This window comes from Narcine bancroftii, chromosome 1, assembly GCF_036971445.1.
Source record: "Narcine bancroftii isolate sNarBan1 chromosome 1, sNarBan1.hap1, whole genome shotgun sequence".
In the NCBI taxonomy this organism is placed as follows: domain Eukaryota; kingdom Metazoa; phylum Chordata; class Chondrichthyes; order Torpediniformes; family Narcinidae; genus Narcine; species Narcine bancroftii.
Window position 1 is genome coordinate 454,783,161 of NC_091469.1, and position 20,815 is coordinate 454,803,975.

A 20,815-nucleotide genomic window follows, 5' to 3' on the forward strand; every position below is an offset into this window, starting at 1 on the left:
TTCAGTGGATTGCAGTATGGTAGTCTTCAACTGATCCCAGAGGGTTTCAGGGGACGGGTCCGTGAGGCGGGTTGCATCGTCGAGCTTTGCTTTGAGGTTTGCCTGGAAGTTTCCTCTCGCTTCGTCTGACTGCAGGTTTCCAACATTGAACCTCTTTCTGGGCGCTTTATTGTTCCTGGGCTTTGGTTTGAAGTGAAGGTTGAGCTTGCAGCGAACCAGCCGGTGGTCAGTGTGGCATTCCGCGCTAGGCATGACCCTGGTGTGGAGCACATCTCGTTTGTCACTTTCTCGCACCAGGATGTAGTCCAGGAGGTGCCAGTGTTTGGATCGGGGATGCATCCAGGTGGTCTTAAGGCTGTCCCTCTGCTGAAAAAGGGTGTTTGTAATGACAAGTCGCTGTTCTGCGCAGAGCTCCAACAGGAGGCGCCCATTGTCGTTGCACTTGCCGACGCCATGCTTGCCCAGGATTCCTGGCCAGGTTTCTGAGTCTTTGCCGACACGAGCGTTGAAGTCGCCCAGGATGACAACCTTGTCGGCTGTAGGGGTGCGTTGGATGAGGTTGCGCAGGTCGGTGTAGAACTTGTCCTTTTCTGCTGGTTCCGCCTGGAGGGTTGGAGCATAGACACTGATGAGGGTGATGTGACGCTTGTTCTGAAGGGGGAGTCGCATGGACATGATTCGGTCCGAGAGGCCTGTCGGAAGGTTTTCGAGTTTGGAGGCAATGAAGCTCTTGACCATGAAGCCTACACCAGATAGGCGTCGTTCATCCGAAGGCTTGCCAGACCAGTAGAGTGTGTAGCCCGCGCCGCGTTCTTGGAGGCTGCCTACATCTGCCAGGCGGACTTCACTGAGAGCGGCTATGTCGATGTCAAGTCTGAGGAGTTCATGTGCAATGAGGGCAGACCGACGTTATATACCAATAATATCTTTATATAAAACCTCAAATCAACATATATAGGCCCTCCAATTTAAAAAAATCACAAATTAAAAACTAAGAAAAAAGTTAAAAAAAATAAAAAATAATTTTAAAAAAAAGGTAGTAATCCCCTAAACAAAATTTGGGTGTGGATCACCCACCAGTGGCTGATGACTAGTAAAGAACTTAGTGCAAATCTCCCCCTCCCCAGCCAAACAATCAGTAACATCCAAGTATCATAATAACAAGAGAAAAAATAAAATAAGAACATTCTTCTTTTCATCCAAAAGACTGTCTCGAAGATCCCATTTCAGAAGAAGGTGGACTCTCCATTCCCATTTTTCCCATTTCTGCCATTTCTTCCATTTCCAGAGCTACCAAATTTTCTTTAGGAGATAATGATGGACTATGTCTTTGTCCTCATATATCTGGCAATGAGTCAGCAAAAATCATTGCTTCACAATCAGTTTCAAAAAACTGAAATTGATAGTCTCCGTAAAACACCTTCAACACTGCAGGGTAATGAAAAGTAGACTTATAACCTTTATGCCACAAAACTTTAACTGGATTAAATCGACGTCGATGTTGAATGACATCTTGACTCAGATCAGGATTTAAAAAAGACTCTACTATTCTGAATCAATAATGGGGTTTGTTGTTGTCTCGCATTTTGTACTGCAAGTCGAAGTATTGCTTCTCTAGCCAAATAACTCAGACATTGAATTATTACCGGTCTCGGATGTTGTCTTGCTGAGGGTATTCTTCTTAAAGCTCTATGGGTTTCCAGTGCCAATCCCCCAGGGAAAAATTCTTGCCCTAATATTTGCGGAATCCAGTCTTTAAAGAAACGAAGGGGGTCTTGTCCTTCTGTACCTTCTGGCAAACCAACAATTTTCACATTATTCCTTCTGCTTTGATTTTCCAAATAATCTATTTTTCTTTCTTGCTCCTTCTCACGATCTCCTAATTCTATGACTGATTTTTTTCACCTTCAACACTTTTTCTGTGTTAGAAGTCCAAAAAAGCAGTCTGAAATTTTTTTAAAATTCTTCATAAGATGAATCCACACGTGTCTTAACCATATTTAATTCTGAACTTCTACCAGCATTCATTTGAACCATTTCATTCATTTGAGATGTCAACAAAGGTTTTATAACAGCTTGAATAACTGCATTTAATTGCATACACTGTGAACCAGTAAATCTGCTCTCTCTGACATGGTGGCAGAACAAGGTAACTTCAGCTCCTGCTGCAATTCAACAGAAGGCATTTTAAAAGTTTTAATGCAGGTCTGGACTCCCCACGACGGCACCCCGACTTCCTCAGGGGGTCGCCGCTGGTCTCCCCCCGCATCTTGCTGTTTTCTCATCGATTCACGAAGAAAAACAATTTCTTCAGATTGAAATGCTACCTGATGCATTTCCAACAATGGAGTCGTCTTCCTGTGTCCTTTCTCCATTGAAATCGAAAGGCTTTCCAAATCAGGATCCACTTCTTGGGAACACGCACCTTCTTCCGGAGAACGAGTAATTCCAGCGCCATCCTTCATTTGGTGAGCAATAGGTATTTGTTTTTTGCCCCCACAGGCGATCTTTGGGATTTAGGCAATGAAGAAATTGAGCCTGGGGCTGTATCAAGTCGTCTAGGCCCCAAATCTTCAGCACTTCGAAAATGTAACTTCTTTTGAACTTGAGGTTTAGTCTTTACCATTAGTGTCCATAATAATTCCTTAATACTTTAAACTAAAATTTTAAAAGTTTAAACTTGAAAACAAAGAGTTAAAAAACAGGTATTTAAAAGTCTGGCCAGAGAGGTCGAGATTGCACGTCTAGACTCTACGCCATCTTGCCACGCCCCCCATCAACCAGACACGTCAATGAAAGTATTTTGTATCCTGATTTTGCAGGAAAGAAAGTTTTTTTATATAATTTTTTTTTTAATTAATGACCAACAGCTGCTGTGGCTCATGATTTTTAAAAAAAAGTTAAGGGGGAACGTCATTATTTGATGATCTGCCAAATATCGTAAGTTTTTTTTATGATAGCTTTATTTTTCTCTTAAGAATTGCTAATGTGCATCAGAGCAATGAAGCCTCTCACTGAAATCTTTATAGATCAACAGAGGCCTTCAGAAAAGCAGCACAGAACTTCTGGAATAATTAGTGGGAGCCAAATTTGACATTAAATTATGACACTAAATTATGGATGAAAAACAAATAATGCAGCAAAAGAAATACCTGGTGCTAAGGATCAGAGGTGAGACTCCAAAATGTTTAGCACAGTCAAAAAATCAGACAAGATATTTTGAAATGGGGTTCTTTATATTCTTCATCTGTGGGAAATTGTCCTGAAACTAACTGGCTAACCACAAAGTTTAATTACAAAACCATTCCAGGAGAAGCAGGCATTGGAGATGTTGGGGAAGAAATTAGTATCGCAGTATGGAGTATTTTATTTCATAAGTGAATAATTGGAGAGAAAGTATTGCCTTTTCTTCTGTTAAAGCAAAACAAAATAAGCATATGGTAGCACAAGGGATAGTGAAAGGGAAATGCGAGAATTCATCAATAACACAAAGAAAGTAAATGTTTCTGTTATTTGAAGGCAGTGGCCCTTTAAAATCAACACTGAGGCGTTCAAAGGGTCTAGAAGCTTTGATTAGTGAGGAAGGTGAGGGTTTGTAATAACGTGGTTTGCATTCAGCACAGACAGGACATTGTCCAGTCATCCTCTAATGTATAGGGCAAATTGAGAGATTTCACATCGTGATAAAAATCTTGTGCCCCACCCCCCCTCCCCCAGGTGGCACAGCTCTTCATGAAGAAATTTTAATCGGTCTAGCTACACACTCGCACAAGATGCACGAGAGAGAGCATCAGAAGGATCATTGAATTTTCCTGAACTATGTCATAGTCATAGGGAGAAAGTTCGATGCACCATCGCATAATCTTACCATTTTTAATCTTGCTCTTCAATTTAGTGTTAAACATGAAGGCAACAGATTTCTGATCAGTTAACAAGGTGAACTTCCTGCCAGCTAAGAAGTGCCTCCAGTAGCGGATAGCTTCCAGAATAGCTTGTGCTTCCTTTTCAATGGATGAGTGTTTTAATTCTGGCCCAAGTAATGTGCGAGAAAAGAAGGTCACAGGTTCGCCAACTTTCCAGATTGCTGGTACTATTGCTGCGTTCAACATGCCCATTCCCTTGGGTTGTAACTGGGAGTGTGACTTGTGGCAATGCTTCTGTCAGGAAGATATTGCTGAAGCTCTGAGCTCATAAAGGCTGAACCTCTGTCGCTATGAATGAAATTCATACGAAAAATACTAAAAATGGAACCAATACATCTAATTACAGAAAATATTGAGTCCCAATTTTTCAAAGTGAGATTAAGAAGTTGGAGCTTATCAGATCAATCAGCAGTCCTTGTAATCCAGGGTGGTGAACTGCTGTGATGTCCTGCAGGCTTAATTCATAACCATGAGATTTGTGCCCATTCTGCCCAACTTTAAGGAAAAAAATATTATTGATGTCCTGCCAATAAAGTATTTTTATGCTAACTGAATTTTCCTCTTGGAGATTCTTAATGTCTGCTGGACTCTTGCAGATGGATACAGAATAGCTTTGCCACAAGGCCATCACTAAACTGAAAACATTGGAATGTTTCCTTTCCGGTCTTGTGCTATTTTTGCAATGTTTCCCAGGTCATTTTCACTTTATCACTCCTACCACAATGCTCATCACCTTTAAGAGTTGCAGGCCAGTTTGAATTGTCACAATCCGAGCCAACAGATTAACATATCGCTATGCAATGATGCATCCCAAAAATGGCTGAAGTAAGCAGGGAGCATGGTGTGAGAGTACTGTTTATCTTGCAGCATTTCAGCACAAATTTTTTGGGGCTACCAAAATTAATTGCTGCTGCCCTTTGATTCTCTTACAATTATTGATGTTCTTGTTTTAGCTGTCTATCTTGAAACGAAAACAGTATTTCTCTTTCTAACAGCTGCATGCAAACATCCAGAAGAACGTTTTCTTCTGTTAAGAAAAACTTTCCCTCTGATTAGAAGTCCCACTTTGCCTGCAGACATCACCCAATGTTAGACTACTGTTTACAGTCTACAATTCTTCCTTCAGTTTCATCATTCCTAGCAAGCTCATTCCCAAACTTCAAGACCTAGGCCTCAGCACCTCCACCTTTGCAACTGGAAACTTGATTTCTTGTCTAACAGACCGCTAACAGTGAAAATGGGTAACAATATCTCATCAATCACACTCAACGCCAATACTCCCAAAGTATGTGTACTCTGTCCTCTTCTGTCATCCCTCTGCACCCATGTCTGTATAGCAGGAGTGGGCCTGGTATCAAGTAACAATGAGACACAATACAGGAAAGGGGGCTGAAAGTCAAGTGGCATGATGCCAAGATCATAACCTTTCAACATGAGTGAGATGAAAAAGATGATCATTGACTTCAGGAGAGATGGCAGAGTCCTTATTGAAAAAGAGTTGATAGCTTCAAGTTCTGAAGTGTAGCACCTCCAATGAGCTGACCTGGAACAAGCACGTTGACATAAAGGTCAAGAAAGTGCAGCACAATGTTATTACAGTGCCAGCGACCCGGGTTTGAATCAGGTGTTTTCTCTAAGGAGTTGGTTCGTTCTCCCCATGTCTGCATGGGTTTCCTCTGGGTGCTTCTGTTTCTTCCCACTCTCCAAACATTTACAGGTTTTGTAGGTTAATTGGTATATTTGGGTGGCACGGGTTTGTGGGCTGGAGGGGCTGTATCTTAAATATATTTTTTAAAAGCACAGTGACACCTCTACCTTTTTAGAAGACTAAGGGTGTTCATCATGTTTCTCCCCCACCCCCCCCCCCCGACCATTCCTCTACAACCTCTGCTGGGTGCATCACAGCGTGGAATTAGAACTACTCTATTCCAGATGGGAAGAAACTACAGAAGTTAGTGAATGCAGCTCAGAATGTTATGCAAACTGCGCGCTCCTCCAAGGGCTCCATCCACATCTCCTGCTGCCTTGGAAAGGCAGCCAACATACTGAAGGATTGATCCATCACACTCCAGATACACACTCTTCTCCTTCCTCCCATTAGGGAGAAGCTGAAGAGTACACAAATGTGCATCAACAGATGTAAAGACTGTTTATTCCCTGTAGCCATCAGATTCCTGAATCAACCAGCTGTATGAATGTTGGAGTTAACCTGTTGGTCACCCACAGAACATACCATCTCATTGTACTCAGTATTTTGTGGCATAAGCTTAAAACTTCTCACTTCATTGGCGCTGTACTTTGTGATCTGTGGTTCTCCTCTAATAATAAATATTTTCCACCTCTAAATGCCACATTTGTGAACTATATGATGATCCTCGTGTGCTGGAACATCTTATTTCTTAGATGGTTCCCAAGGATCAAGGATGACTTGCTTCCATTCCAGTTTTATGGGTTCTGAGGTGATTTGTAAGGCAAAGAAACTCCCTGCAGGCTCTATCACAGGTAAGGCAGAAGTGCCTTGTGAGAGGATCGGGTGCATAGTTGGGGGAGGTGATGCATTCCATTTGTCATTTAGAACATACAAGCCCTTCAGCCCTCAATGTTGTGCCAACCCATATATTCCTTCCAAAAAGTACTAAACCCTCCCTACCCCATAACCCTTTATTTTCCTTTCATCTACATGTCTATCTAAGAGTCTCTTAAATGCCCCTAATGTTTCAGCCTCCACCACCATCCTCCGCAAGGCATTCCAGCACCTGCACCTCTCTACAAAAAAAAACATATCACTGATGTCTCCCCTAAACTTCCCTCCCTTAACATTGTACATATGTCCTCTGGTGTTTGCTGATCCTACCTCTATCAAGTCTCCTCTCATCCTTCTATGCTCCAAAGAGAAAACTCACAGCTCTGCTAACCTTGCCTCATAAGACTTGTTTCCCAATCCAGGCAACATCCTGGTAAATCTCCTCTGCACCCTCTCCAGAGCTTCCACATCCTACCCATAATGAGGTGATCAGAAACGAACATGATACTCTGTATGGTCTAACCAAAGATTTGTAGAGTTCTAACATGACCTCTCTTCTCATGAAATAAATCCCCCTAATAATGAATCCTTGCATCCCATAGACCTTCTTAAATATCATAGCAACCTGTGTGGCGACCTTGAGGGATGTGTGGATTTGGACCCCAAGGTCCCTCTATTCATCCATACTCTTAAGTAATCGACCCTGTACTGGTTCTTCTGGTTAGTGCTTCCAAAATGCATCACCTCACACTAATCCGGATTACATAGAAACATAGAAGATAGGAGCAGGAGTAGGTCATTCGACCCTTCGAGCCTGCTCCGCCATTCAACGAGATCATGGCTGATCTTAAAGTTCAGTACCCCGTCCCCGCCTTCTCTCCGTAACCTTTAATACCCTTCCTTATACTGAAGAAATAGATCTAATTCCCTCTTAAATATATTTAATGAACCTGCCTCTACTGCCCTCTGTGGCAATGAATTCCACAGATTCACCACCCTCTGGGTCAAGAAATTCCTCCTCATCTCGGTCCTAAATGGTTTGCCTATTATCCTCAAACCATGGCCCCGGGTTCTGGATTTTCCCATCATTGGAAACATCCCATCTCCATCCATTCTGTCCAGTCCTGCCAGAATTTTATATGTCTCTATGAGATCCCCTCTCAATCTTCTAAACTCCAGTGAGTACAATCCCAATTTGCGCAATCTTTCCTCACAAGTCATTCCTGCCATTCCAGGTATCAGCCTGATGAATCGCCTCTGCACTCCCTCCATTGCAAGAACATCCTACCTTAGATAAGGAACTCCATCCGCCACTTTTCTGCCAAACTCTGCATCCTGTTTATATTCTTTTGCTGATTTTTGTGAAATATCAATTCATAAACTCCAGATTCTTGGAGCTATCCCTGATTCTCCACTTTGATTGCTCACGGGTTACAGATTCCCAGGAATAAGTGAGATTTTGAGAACAGCTTTGAATATTTCAGCCTACCTGTAGAAGAGTTTGGCTTTGGATGTCTGTTTCTGGCATCTAGTGTCAGGAATATGTCTTCTTTGGCTTGGCTTCGCGGACGAAGATTTATGGAGGGGGTAAAAAGTCCACGTCAGCTGCAGGCTCGTTTGTGGCTGACAAGTCCGATGCGGGACAGGCAGACACGATTGCAGCGGTTGCAGGGGAAAATTGGTTGGTTGGGGTTGGGTGTTGGGTTTTTCCTCCTTTGCCTTTTGTCAGTGAGGTGGGCTCTGCGGTCTTCTTCAAAGGAGGTTGCTGCCCGCCAAACTGTGAGGCACCAAGATGCACGGTTTGAGGCGTTATCAGCCCACTGGCGGTGGTCAATGTGGCAGGCACCAAGAGATTTCTTTAGGCACTCCTTGTACCTTTTTTTTGGTGCACCTCTGTCACGGTGGCCAGTGGAGAGCTCGCCATATAACACGATCTTGGGAAGGCGATGGTCCTCCATTCTGGAGACGTGACCCATCCAGCGCAGCTGGATCTTCAGCAGCGTGGACTCGATGCTGTCGACCTCTGCCATCTCGAGTACTTCGACGTTAGGGATGTAAGCGCTCCAATGGATGTTGAGGATGGAGCGGAGACAACGCTGGTGGAAGCGTTCTAGGAGCCGTAGGTGATGCCGGTAGAGGACCCATGATTCGGAGCCGAACAGGAGTGTGGGTATGACAACGGCTCTGTATACGCTTATCTTTGTGAGGTTTTTCAGTTGGTTGTTTTTCCAGACTCTTTTGTGTAGTCTTCCAAAGGAGCTATTTGCCTTGGCGAGTCTGTTGTCTATCTCATTGTCGATCCTTGCATCTGATGAAATGGTGCAGCCGAGATAGGTAAACTGGTTGACCGTTTTGAGTTTTGTGCGCCCGATGGAGATGTGGGGGGGCTGGTAATCATGGTGGGGAGCTGGCTGATGGAGGACCTCAGTTTTCTTCAGGCTGACTTCCAGGCCAAACATTTTGGCAGTTTCCGCAAAGCAGGACGTCAAGCGCTGAAGAGCTGGCTCTGAATGGGCAACTAAAGCGGCATCGTCTGCAAAGAGTAGTTCACGGACAAGTTTCTCTTGTGTCTTGGTGTGAGCTTGCAGGCGCCTCAGATTGAAGAGACTGCCATCCGTGCGGTACCGGATGTAAACAGCGTCTTCATTGTTGGGGTCTTTCATGGCTTGGTTCAGCATCATGCTGAAGAAGATTGAAAAGAGGGTTGGTGCGAGAACACAGCCTTGCTTCACGCCATTGTTAATGGAGAAGGGTTCAGAGAGCTCATTGCTGTATCTCACCTGACCTTGTTGGTTTTCGTGCAGTTGGATAATCATGTTGAGGAACTTTGGGGGACATCCGATGCGCTCTAGTATTTGCCAAAGCCCTTTCCTGCTCACAGTGTCGAAGGCTTTGGTGAGGTCAACAAAGGTGATGTAGAGTCCTTTGTTTTGTTCTCTGCACTTTTCTTGGAGCTGTCTGAGGGCAAAGACCATGTCAGTAGTTCCTCTGTTTGCGCGAAAGCCGCACTGTGATTCTGGGAGAATATTCTCGGCGACATTAGGTATTATTCTATTTAGTAGAATCCTAGCGAAGATTTTGCCTGCAATGGAGAGCAACGTGATTCCCCTGTAGTTTGAGCAGTCTGATTTCTCGCCTTTGTTTTTGTACAGGGTGATGATGGTGGCATCACGAAGATCCTGAGGCAGTTTACCTTGGTCCCAACAAAGCTTGAAAAACTCATGCAGTTTGGCATGCAGAGTTTTGCCACCAGCCTTCCAGACTTCTGGGGGGATTCCATCCATACCTGCTGCTTTGCCACTTTTCAGTTGTTCGATTGCCTTATATGTCTCATCCAGGGTGGGAACCTCATCCAGCTCTAGCCTTAGGGGCTGTTGAGGGAGCTGGAGCAGGGCAGAATCTTGGACTGAGCGGTTGGCACTGAAAAGAGATTGGAAGTGTTCTGACCATCGGTTGAGGATGGAGATCTTGTCGCTGAGGAGGACTTTGCCGTCTGAGCTGCGCAGCGGGCTTTGGACTTGGGGTGAGGGGCCGTACACAGCCTTTAGAGCCTCGTAGAAACCCCTGAAGTCGCCAATGTCCGCGCTGAGCTGGGTTCGTTTGGCGAGGCTAGTCCACCACTCATTTTGGATCTCCCGGAGTTTGCGCTGAAGATGGCTGCATGCGCGACGGAAGGCTTGTTTCTTCTCTGGACAGGACGGCTTTGTAAGGTGAGCCTGGTGAGCAGCTCGCTTCTTTGCCAGCAGCTCCTGGATTTCCTGGCTGTTTTCGTCAAACCAGTCCTTGTTTTTCCTGGAGGAGAAGCCCAGTACCTCTTCAGTGGATTGCAGTATGGTAGTCTTCAACTGATCCCAGAGGGTTTCAGGGGACGGGTCCGTGAGGCGGGTTGCATCGTCGAGCTTTGCTTTGAGGTTTGCCTGGAAGTTTCCTCTCGCTTCGTCTGACTGCAGGTTTCCAACATTGAACCTCTTTCTGGGGGCTTTATTGTTCCTGGGCTTTGGCTTGAAGTGAAGGTTGAGCTTGCAGCGAACCAGCCGGTGGTCAGTGTGGCATTCCACGCTAGGCATGACCCTGGTGTGGAGCACATCTCGTTTGTCACTTTCTCGCACCAGGATGTAGTCCAGGAGGTGCCAGTGTTTGGATCGGGGATGCATCCAGGTGGTCTTAAGGCTGTCCCTCTGCTGAAAAAGGGTGTTTGTAATGACAAGCCGCTGTTCTGCGCAGAGCTCCAACAGGAGGCGCCCATTGTCGTTGCACTTGCCGACGCCATGCTTGCCCAGGATTCCTGGCCAGGTTTCTGAGTCTTTGCCGACACGAGCGTTGAAGTCGCCCAGGATGACAACCTTGTCGGCTGTAGGGGTGCGTTGGATGAGGTTGCGCAGGTCGGTGTAGAACTTGTCCTTTTCTGCTGGTTCCGCCTGGAGGGCTGGAGCATAGACACTGATGAGGGTGATGTGACGCTTGTTTTGAAGGGGGAGTCGCATGGACATGATTCGGTCCGAGAGGCCTGTCGGAAGGTTTACGAGTTTGGAGGCAATGAAGCTCTTGACCATGAAGCCTACACCAGATAGGCGTCGTTCATCCGAAGGCTTGCCAGACCAGTAGAGTGTGTAGCCCGCGCCGCATTCTTGGAGGCTGCCTACATCTGCCAGGCGGACTTCACTGAGAGCGGCTATGTCGATGTCAAGTCTGAGGAGTTCATGTGCAATGAGGGCAGACCAACGTTCAGGTCGGTGGCTGTCAGCCTTGTCTAGCATGGTTCTGATGTTCCAGCATGCTAGCTTGAGTTTGTGAGCATCTTTTGAGGGGGAGGACGTGGAGGGGGAGGACGTGGAGGGGGAGGACGTGGAGGGGGAGGACGTGGAGGGGGAGGACGTGGACCTGTCCTCGGGCCTGCGCAAAGGAGCTTTTAGGTGGAGTGCAGTGTGCGCAGTACTGGCCCCACCCTTTACACCCATGGTTCGTGTGCCGTGTCCAAGCAAGCTGGGACGTGGCAGCGAGGTCCTTGGGTCGTAGGTTTTATATCGGAGTGGCCTTCTCCTATGCAGGTTTCTTACCCGGGCTGGAGGGGTCTGCCTCCCCTCCTAGGTCGGTCCATACTGCCCGGACCGGGGCCGAGGCCGCCGCAGCTCACCCTGTGCCTGGACTGGGGCCGCCGCCTCCCACTCTCTGCCCGGATCGGGGCCTCCGCCTGCCCCACTCGACCGAGGCCGGGGCCGCCGTCTCCCCCTTGCTCCTGCCCGTATCGGGGCCGCCGCCGTCTACCCTTCGCCCGGACCGGGGCCGGGGCCGCTGCTGCGTATGACTTGCTGAACTACCCAAGTGCAACTTAGGCTTCAATGATGGGAATGTTGGCCTGGGAGAACTGAATTGAATTGTTTATCATCATCTGCACCCAGAGTACAGTTTTTTTTTTAAATTGTTTTGATTATTAGCAAGTCAGGAGAATGCTGCTTTGCATTTTCTTGTCTTCCTGGAGGATAATATTAAGGTAACAGTGGTATCTGTCCACTGCCTTGACATTGCCTAGTTTGGGTGAAGAACTTCACAGAAGTCAATGAAGGCAAGGATCATTGCTGCCCTAGTGTACTCCAATTTTGTGCTGGGTTTGAGATGATCAAAATGCCCATTTCCTCAGATGGACACATTGAAGAGGATAGTAATTTCTTTACTGTGAGGTGGATACTGAGGTATGGAATAATTTTCAGCAATTGTTATGGACTTGTATTGTCAGCAGATGGTGCTATACAGTAGGGATTGTTCAGAAGATAACCATAGGACACCACAGCACAAAAAACAGCCATTCGGCTATTCCACTAGTCCCACTGACCTACACCTTCCAGACCTCCCCCCATCCATGTATCTATCCAATTTTTTCTTAAAACTTGAACCCGCATTTACCATGTCAGATGGCAGTTCGTTCACACTCCTATCACTCTCTGAGTGAAGAAGTACCCCCTAATGACCCCCCCCCCCACAAACCTTTCCATTTTCACTCTAAAGCCATGCCTTTGTTTTGTGAAAGATAAGGGTACGTCTAGAATAATTTGGAGCTCAACCTCCAAGCATATGTGTTAAATACTCCAAGCTTGACTACTGTTCCCTGCCGTCTGCCATTTTTCGGTGCTCGTCAACCACTTCCCAGTTGGTGAAGAGCTCCTCCCCAAACCACAGTGTATATTGTGTCCATCTAGTTGCACCGTGAATATGATTTTCAATGTATGATAGCTCCAGGAGATGTGCACAGAACAGCACCAACCACTGCCCTTGGCCTTTCTGAACATTACTGGAGAGGCAATGGAGCACTCTTCTCAAATGTGGCTGTTCATAAATGTTTGTCGCATACCATATCGAATGATGGTTGTTTGCAAATAAAAATATTTGTTTTAATCTTGGACTTGATTTAAGATGCCATGTAAGCTGTAATCCTAACCAAACTGTCCATCACAGGTTCAGACACTAGCATCTAGCAAAGGTGTCATTGGGCCCAGTACTTTTTCCACTGTTGTTCATGGTAATATAGTATCTCACTTCTGACAATCTCCCAGCTGGAATGGAACTAACCTAAGGAGAAAGTATTCAATCTATTTTCCCACTTTGCCAGAGCCAAGGGTGTGTGTTTTTTTTTAAAAGCCACAGTGATTGATGTAAATACATTGTCACCTTTTGTTGACCATCTCTACTTTATATAAGCTGTTAGCAAGAAAGTACAGGTGGTAATTGGGACAGAAGAATTGGTCATAACTCGGGTTGGTCATAAGTCAGATTTGTGTGTCTTAACGAGCTATTAAAACAATTTTTCAAAAGAATTTTCAACAAATGAACCTTTAATGAAGAATCTCAGCATACGTACAGTATTTTTTTAAAATTTGGTCGATTATGGGGGGTGGATGTAACTCACATAGGTTGTAAGTTTTGGACTACTTGTTCAGATACTTGGATCCTACACTGTGATGGAACAATAGTGTTTGCCACTGAAGTTGAACAAAGCTGCTCAAAAGTAGCTTCCTAATATCTGGATACAGTTGGATCACTGATTATCCTTGATCATGTTTTAATGATAGAGTTACAAAGTAACCAACGCAAAAAAAACTACAATCCTGACAAACTGAGATTTTCAGGATTTATGCCAAATGCAAGTAGCGGAGGGAATTTGAGAGATACGCTGAGTATTTGTAAGAATGCATGTGTTCTCATAGGCTAAAAAAAATTAAATGTTGAGTTATCTCTGGTTCAAAACAAGAGGATACCTTCTTGAGAAACTCCAAGAACAAAAAGAAATCAAGTATTTAATTGCAGCTATCTGGTCCTAATCTTGTGTAAATCTTAATAAACCTATTCTCATTGTGAATGTTTATTTGAAGAAGGAAAATAAGAACAATGCTTTTTATAATTCTTTATTGTATCTTTTATGACTGTACCCAATAGGATATGTAGAAGGTTAATCAATTTTTGGGAGCTGGATATACAAATTAAGATGCACAGAAATGCCTTCCACATCAAAATCATTTCTTGAAGTATTGGACTTCCTGTTTATGTGTCATTTTCTACACACCCAATGACTGCAACAGATGTATTGCAATTTCACCTCTGTTTAGAAATATTCACTAACTTTAATCTAATATGAAGTGTTGCAAAGAGAGTCAAATTAACACCAAACTCCTCAATTATAATGAGCCTCAACAAGCCTTGATCTTATTTTAACTTTGGTCTAGTTTTGCAGTAGTGCAATATTTAGATTCAAAGATCTATACAGCATGGAACAGGCCTTTTGACCCAACTTGTTCCTACCAACCAAGGTGGCATTCTGAACTAGTCTCATTTGCTTGTATTTGGCCCAAATCCTTCTGAACCTTTTATGACCACAAATCTGTCCAAATGCCTTCTGAATGGATGGACTACTCTTTCAGTGGAAGTAAGCAAAAAGCCTGCGGATTGTAGGGTCTGGAGCAGAGCACAAAAGTGCTGGAAAAACTCAGTAGGTCTTGTAACATCCATGGATCATTAACACTACAGGCCTGGACCCTTCTTCAGGTATCTATAAGAGGGATATCTCAAGAGGGGCTCAGGCCAGAAACATTGACTGCTTTCCTGAATACTGCACGACCTACTGAGTTTCTCCAGCACCTTGGTGTGCTACCATTTAAGAAAAGAGCTACCTCCTCAAGTCCTTCTTAAATTTCTTCCCTTTCACCTTAAACCTCTAGTTCTCAAGCATTCTATCCTGGGAAAAAGTCTGTAAGTATTCACATAATCCATGCCTGCATGATATTATGTGGTTCTGTACGGTCACCCTGAGCCATCTATTCTACAGATGTGCCTAACTAGCCTTTCCCTATAACACTAGCTCTCTCCTGATAACATCTCAGTGAATCTCTTCGGTATTCTTTCCTACTTCAGTTCAATGAAGGCATGCATGCCAAACACCACAGTTACATCCTGTTCATCTGAGTTTCCACTTTCAGGGCTTGTGTTGATTCATTTTGAGATTGCTTTTTGGTCTGATGATTGCTCAGTACTGTGGTAAATCTAGAACTCCTTACATCTGTCACTCTGCTCAACATGTTAGTCATTTGCTTGTTAATATTATTTCACTTGCACTCTTTTGTTACATTTTTGTTACAGTTTGCACCTAACTCAGGGAATGCCCACATAATTGTCAACAAATTATATTCCTTTGTAATCTCCTGTTTCTGAAACTGAACAATTATTTCTTCATGATGCATAAAACGTGAAGGAATGCCTTTAGTAACATTAACTAAAGTATAGACTTTTCGCCAACTTGCCGTTCAAATTTATTGTCAGATTACATGCATAATATCACATACTGTACAACCCTGGGATTCTTGATTCTTCTATTGATGTCCCCATACCAGGCCGTGATGGCAGCCGGTGAGCACACTTTCGACTACACATCTGTTGAAGTTTGCCAAGGTTTCTGATATCATACTGAATCTCTGGAAGCTCCTGAGAAAGTAAAGGCGCTGATGTGCTTTCTTCATGAATCTTCAGCTATTAGTTCTTTTTTTTAAAAAAAAAGACTTGCTGTGTGTATTTTCTTGCCTTTGATCATGCAATTCCAAATTTGTTAAAATATATTTAACTTTGAACCTCTATTGTCAGAATTGTGGGTCTAAAAATATTTGATGCAAAGAAATTTACATCAACTCTTTTCAAAATGTAAACATGTATCTGGGGGATGTATTGAATGGGAGAGGCAGGGGTTGGAAATATTCAAGTTGCTATAAAGTTGTTTTTGTCATTCATCTTTGGGTTTTGAGAAGTAAAAAGCCTTGAAGTATTCAAATCCAGGATGGAGTGAACTTCAGGCTCCTCACTTGGCAAAAATGGACCCAAGCTGGCCCAGATAAGATCTGATGATACTCATTCTTTCCTCTTTGTGTCCTTGACTCTCTTGGCAAGGTCCTGCATTGGAGGTTGGTCAGGAAGGTTCATTCACTTGGCATTCAGAATGAGGTAGTAAATTGGATTAGACATTAGCTTTGTAGGAGGAACCAGAGAGTAGTAGTGCAGGATTGCTTCTCTGACTAGTGGTGTGCTTCAGGGATCGGGGCTCTGACTAGGCCTGTGACTAGTGGTGTGCTTCAGGGATCGGGGCTGGGTCCATTGTCGCTTGTCATGTATATCAATGATCTGGAAGATGATGTGGTAAATTGAATCTGCAAATCTGCAGATGACACAAAGCTGTGAACAGCAAGGAAGGTTTTCAAAGCTCATTATGGGATCTGGACCAGTTGGAAGAATGGGATGAAAAATGCCAGGTGGAATTTAATGTGTGAGATGTTTCATTTTGGGAAGCCAAATCAAGATCGAACCTGCATGGTAAATGGTAGGGATCTGTGGAGTGTGGTAGAGCAGGGGGAAGTCTGGAAATGCAGGCACATAATTCCTTGAAAGTGATGCCTCTAGTAGATAGGGTCATAAAGAGAGCTTTTGGCATATTGGCCTTCATAAATGAAGGTACTAAGTACAGTATTTGAGATGTTGAAGATTGAAAGAGTGCACTGAACATTTACAAAGGTGTTGCTGAGTATTGAACTGAGTTATAGGGAAAACTTGAATAGATTTGGACTTTATTCCCTGGAATGTCAGAGATTTGATAGAGGTATGCAAAATTTATGAAGGGTATAGACAGGGTAAGTGTAAAGAGGGTTTTTGCACTGAGGTTGGATGAGAGAAGAACTGGAGAGCATGAGTTAAGGGTGAGGTGAAATGTTTAAGGAGAACATTAGAGGGAATCTCACTCAGAGGATGGTGAGAAGTGGAATGACCTGCAAGTGGAAGTGTTGGATACATGTCATTTTTAATATTGAAGAGAAATTTGGATAGGTAGATGGATGGGAGTGGCAGGTCTATGGGACTAGATGAGAAAACAGTTTGACACAAACTAATGGGCTGAACAACCTGTGTCTGTTCTGTTTCCATGGTTCTAATTGTTCTAATCCACAGGATGAATATTTTGTCCCCAGATCTTTGTCAATTGCCAGATTAAATTGACTGAGAGCAGGATCTCGCTCAAGAGTTCACAGGCATAGTGTAACAATGATCATTCAACTCACGATTAAATAAATGTGATCATCATCCTGTTTCTTTTCCTTTTTAGAATTCGGTGACACGAAGTGCTCCCTTTTCAAATGACTCTCAAGGTCGAAGTGGAGCTCGTTTTCATACCACATATGACAGAAGATATGTGGTGAAAACTATATCCAGTGAAGATGTGGCTGAGATGCATAACATATTGAAAAAATACCATCAGGTATTGCTTGGAACTGACTTGGGTATCCTCTGTAAATAATTTTTTTTAAATAGGCATGTCCATTTTATGTTTAACTTTGCATCCTCCTGTTATGAATAATCAAGTTAAAAATTTCTTACACATTCCAATTTTTTACACTGAACCTCAGAGTAAATGTCTGACTAGAACTTTGAGTTCAAAGAAGACAAAATCAGATAAATTATGGAAAGAAGTTTTGGTTTTGTCTTCAGTATCCCTTTCCTACTTATGAACCTCCGAAAATATTGAGCTGAGATGAACTGTCAATACTAGTTTGAGTTATTTTACAGTTTGCAAAAGTTCTTGAAATGCCAACATTTTAGTTTTGAGGCTTCATTTGCAAAAGGGATGGTGCTCATTTTAAAATATATTTGAATTATTATTTAAAAACAGAATAGTAGCTATTTTCAACAGTTTTGTTTTCTGTTCAACTTTGCAACTGGAGATATTGAGCAACAGATGCTTGTTTGAAACCCTATTTGTGAAAAGACAACTTGGAGCTCTTCCGAGAGAACATATTGTAAATAGTTGGTTTATACAGTATTTCAAAAGAAAATAAACCTGGATCTCTTCATAACGATAACTATTTGAAGGAATCCATTTAAAATTAGTTTTACAAGGAAACAGGCCGTTTGGCCCAATATTTCCATGCTGACCCAAGCTCATACCAATTGCCTGCATTTGATCCATAGTCTTCCAAACATTTCCATTTCATATACCCTTCTAAAAGTCTTTTAAAGCCTCTCTCCTGGCAACTTGGTCCACACACCTACCATCTGTGTGGAAAAAGATGGTTTTCAGCATCCTATTTAATCTTTACCTTCTCACCTTCAATCTATGTCCTTGAGTTTGACTCACCTCCCTAGAAAAAAGACTGATTATTTGCCTTAATCTATGCCCTCATGATTTTATAAATCTTTAAAACGTTGATCCCTCAGCCTCCTATACTCCAGAGTGAAAATCCTAGCCGAGCCAGCCTCTCCTTGTAACTCCAAACCACCAATAATATATCATTAGTACAAAATAATGGAAAACTTCATGGGTATAAGTTTAAAACTGATGATATTTGGTTGGCTGTCATGATTTTTTTGAGAAGCGGCATTCATTTTATTATTAAACAAACTAATAACGAGATTTATTCATCCTTCACCATACACAATGTTCTTTCATAGCAACATTTGGCAAACACATTACAAATGCAAGAGACACACAGGGAACTTTCTGAATTTCCAATCTTGAGGAAGGGTTCCATAGGCGATTCTTTATCTCCCACTGATGCTGCTTTACTCGTTGAGTTCCTTCAGCGAATTATGTTTAGCGACATATAAAAAGCAGCTAAGATATTTAATAGGAATGCTACAAATGTTATTGAAATTATAAATCAGTATCTAATGGGTATTTATGGGAGTTTTTGAACTCTTAATATCTTGAATAAAATTAAAAAATAATCACACACACACTTTTATTAGAGGAACTAAACTTTTTAATGGACCATCAACTTCAGTGGAATAAAACATTTGGATAGAATTTTTTTTTTAATTAGGTGTACAGCATGGTAATAGGCCCTTCTGCCCCACGAGCCCATGCTGCCCAGTTACACTCAATTAACGGACAACTCCATAAATTTTGAAGGGTTGGAGGAAACCTGAGTACCCGGGGGAAAACCCAGGCATACACGGGGAGAAAGTACAAACTCCTTACAAACCGCACCAGATTTGCCTGGGTTGATGGCCCTTCAATAGCAATGATATAACCACTACTTGCCTGTTATTCAAACACACTTTTTGCTGCTGTCTCTTATAGTCTCATGATTCATCATCCATTTCATTCATCACGGCAGTTTATTGTTGCACACTTCCTAAATTTTAAAGAATTCATGCTCTCACAATGAACTATAATTAAATATCAAAACATATTTTCTCCACAAAAAGAATGTTCCCAGGGACGAGAGAATTAATGTATGAAGAGTGTTTGATGCCTATGTGCCTGTACTCACTGGAGTTTAGAAGGATGAGGGGTGATCTCACATACCGAATATTGAAAGGGTTGGCTAGAGTAAACGTAGAGAGGATGTTTCAGTAGTGGAAGAGTTGAATACAAGAGGGCATAGACTCAGAATAAAAGCCCATCCCTTTAGGCAAAGATGAGAAGTTTTTCTGCCAGAGGCAATTCAGCCCATTGGACCTGCTCCTTCATTCAAATCATGGCTGATGTATTCTTCCTTTCAAACCCATTCTCCTGCCTTCTCCCCATAACCTTTTCAATTAGGAACTTATCAAACTGCTTTAAATTTACCCATTGTCTGGCTTCCAAAGCTCTCGGTGACAACGAATTCCACAGATTTACCATCCTCTGGCAGAAAAAATTCTCATCTTTGCCTAAAGGGATGGGCTTTTATTCTGAGTCTATGCCCTCTTGTATTCAACTCTTCCACTACTGAAACATCCTCTCTACGTTTACTCTAGCCAACCCTTTCAATATTCGGTATGTGAGATCACCCCTCATCGTTCTAAACTCCAGTGAGTACAGGCACATAGGCATCAAACACTCTTCATACATTAATTCTCTCGTCCCTGGAAACATTCTTGTAAACCTCCTCTGGACTCTTTCCTACCAGTGCATCCTTCCTTGGATATAAGACCCAAAACTGCTCAGAATACTCCAAATGTGGTTTGATCAACACTTTACAAAGCTTTTGCATTATATGTTTGCTTTTATATTTTTGTCCTCTTGAAATGAATCCTAATGTTGCATTTGCTTTCCTTACTACCAACTCAACCTGCAAGTTAATCTTTAGAAAATCCTGCACAAGGTCTCCAAAGTCACTTTCTGAATTCTGTCGCCACTTAGAAAATGGTCTACTTCTTTATTCCTTCTCCAAAAGTGCATGACCATACATTATCCTACACAGTATTCCATCTGCCACTTCTTTGCCTTCTCTCCCAACCTGTCCCATCCCTGTTAAGGCTCACTACTTCTTCAACATGACCCACCCCTCCACTCATCTTTGTATCATCCACAAACCTGGTTAACGAGCCATCAGTTTTGTCATCTAATCATTTACGTCCAGCGTGAAAAGTAGCGGGCCCAACACCATTCCTGTGGAATACCACGAGTCACTGGCAACCAGCCAGAAAAGGCCCCCTGTATTCCCACTCTTTGCCTTCTGCCTGTCAGCCAGTCTTCTATCTACACTAATATCTTTCGTGTAATACCATGCACTCCCATCTTATTTAGCAGCCTGATGTGCAGCACCAATAAACTTTACAATTTTTTTCATGAATTCTCATGCTTGCATGATAGATTGATAATAATATACATAAATAAAAGAGATGGCATTGCATTTATATAAGCCCTCTAATTAGATGTGATGTGACCAATCACAGAGTGTGTTGTACAATGCCTTATGCAGTAGCCCAGGAATGCATCTAATTTTTTTTCCATTTCATACAATGACCACTCTTCATTGAACTTGGTAGTAGTCTTCCTCTCGAGAAAATGGCAGGAATAATGCAGTTCTCATGGTGAAAGAACAATATGATACCTCATTGAATTCCAAGTCTGGCCTTTATT

General features: G+C 43.0%; 1 protein-coding gene across 11 annotated transcripts in view; it reads left to right on the plus strand.

The window, feature by feature from the left end:
• The window catches only part of LOC138751807 (phosphatidylinositol 5-phosphate 4-kinase type-2 alpha), a 282,764-nt gene that overhangs the window by 184,733 nt on the left and 77,216 nt on the right, over positions 1 to 20,815 (plus strand). For all 11 annotated transcript variants that reach the window (XM_069914619.1, XM_069914618.1, XM_069914616.1 and 8 more), the window contains one exon: positions 17,072 to 17,224. In XM_069914619.1, coding sequence (XP_069770720.1) covers positions 17,072 to 17,224 — 153 coding nt within the window. The remainder of the gene's footprint in view (positions 1 to 17,071; positions 17,225 to 20,815) is intronic.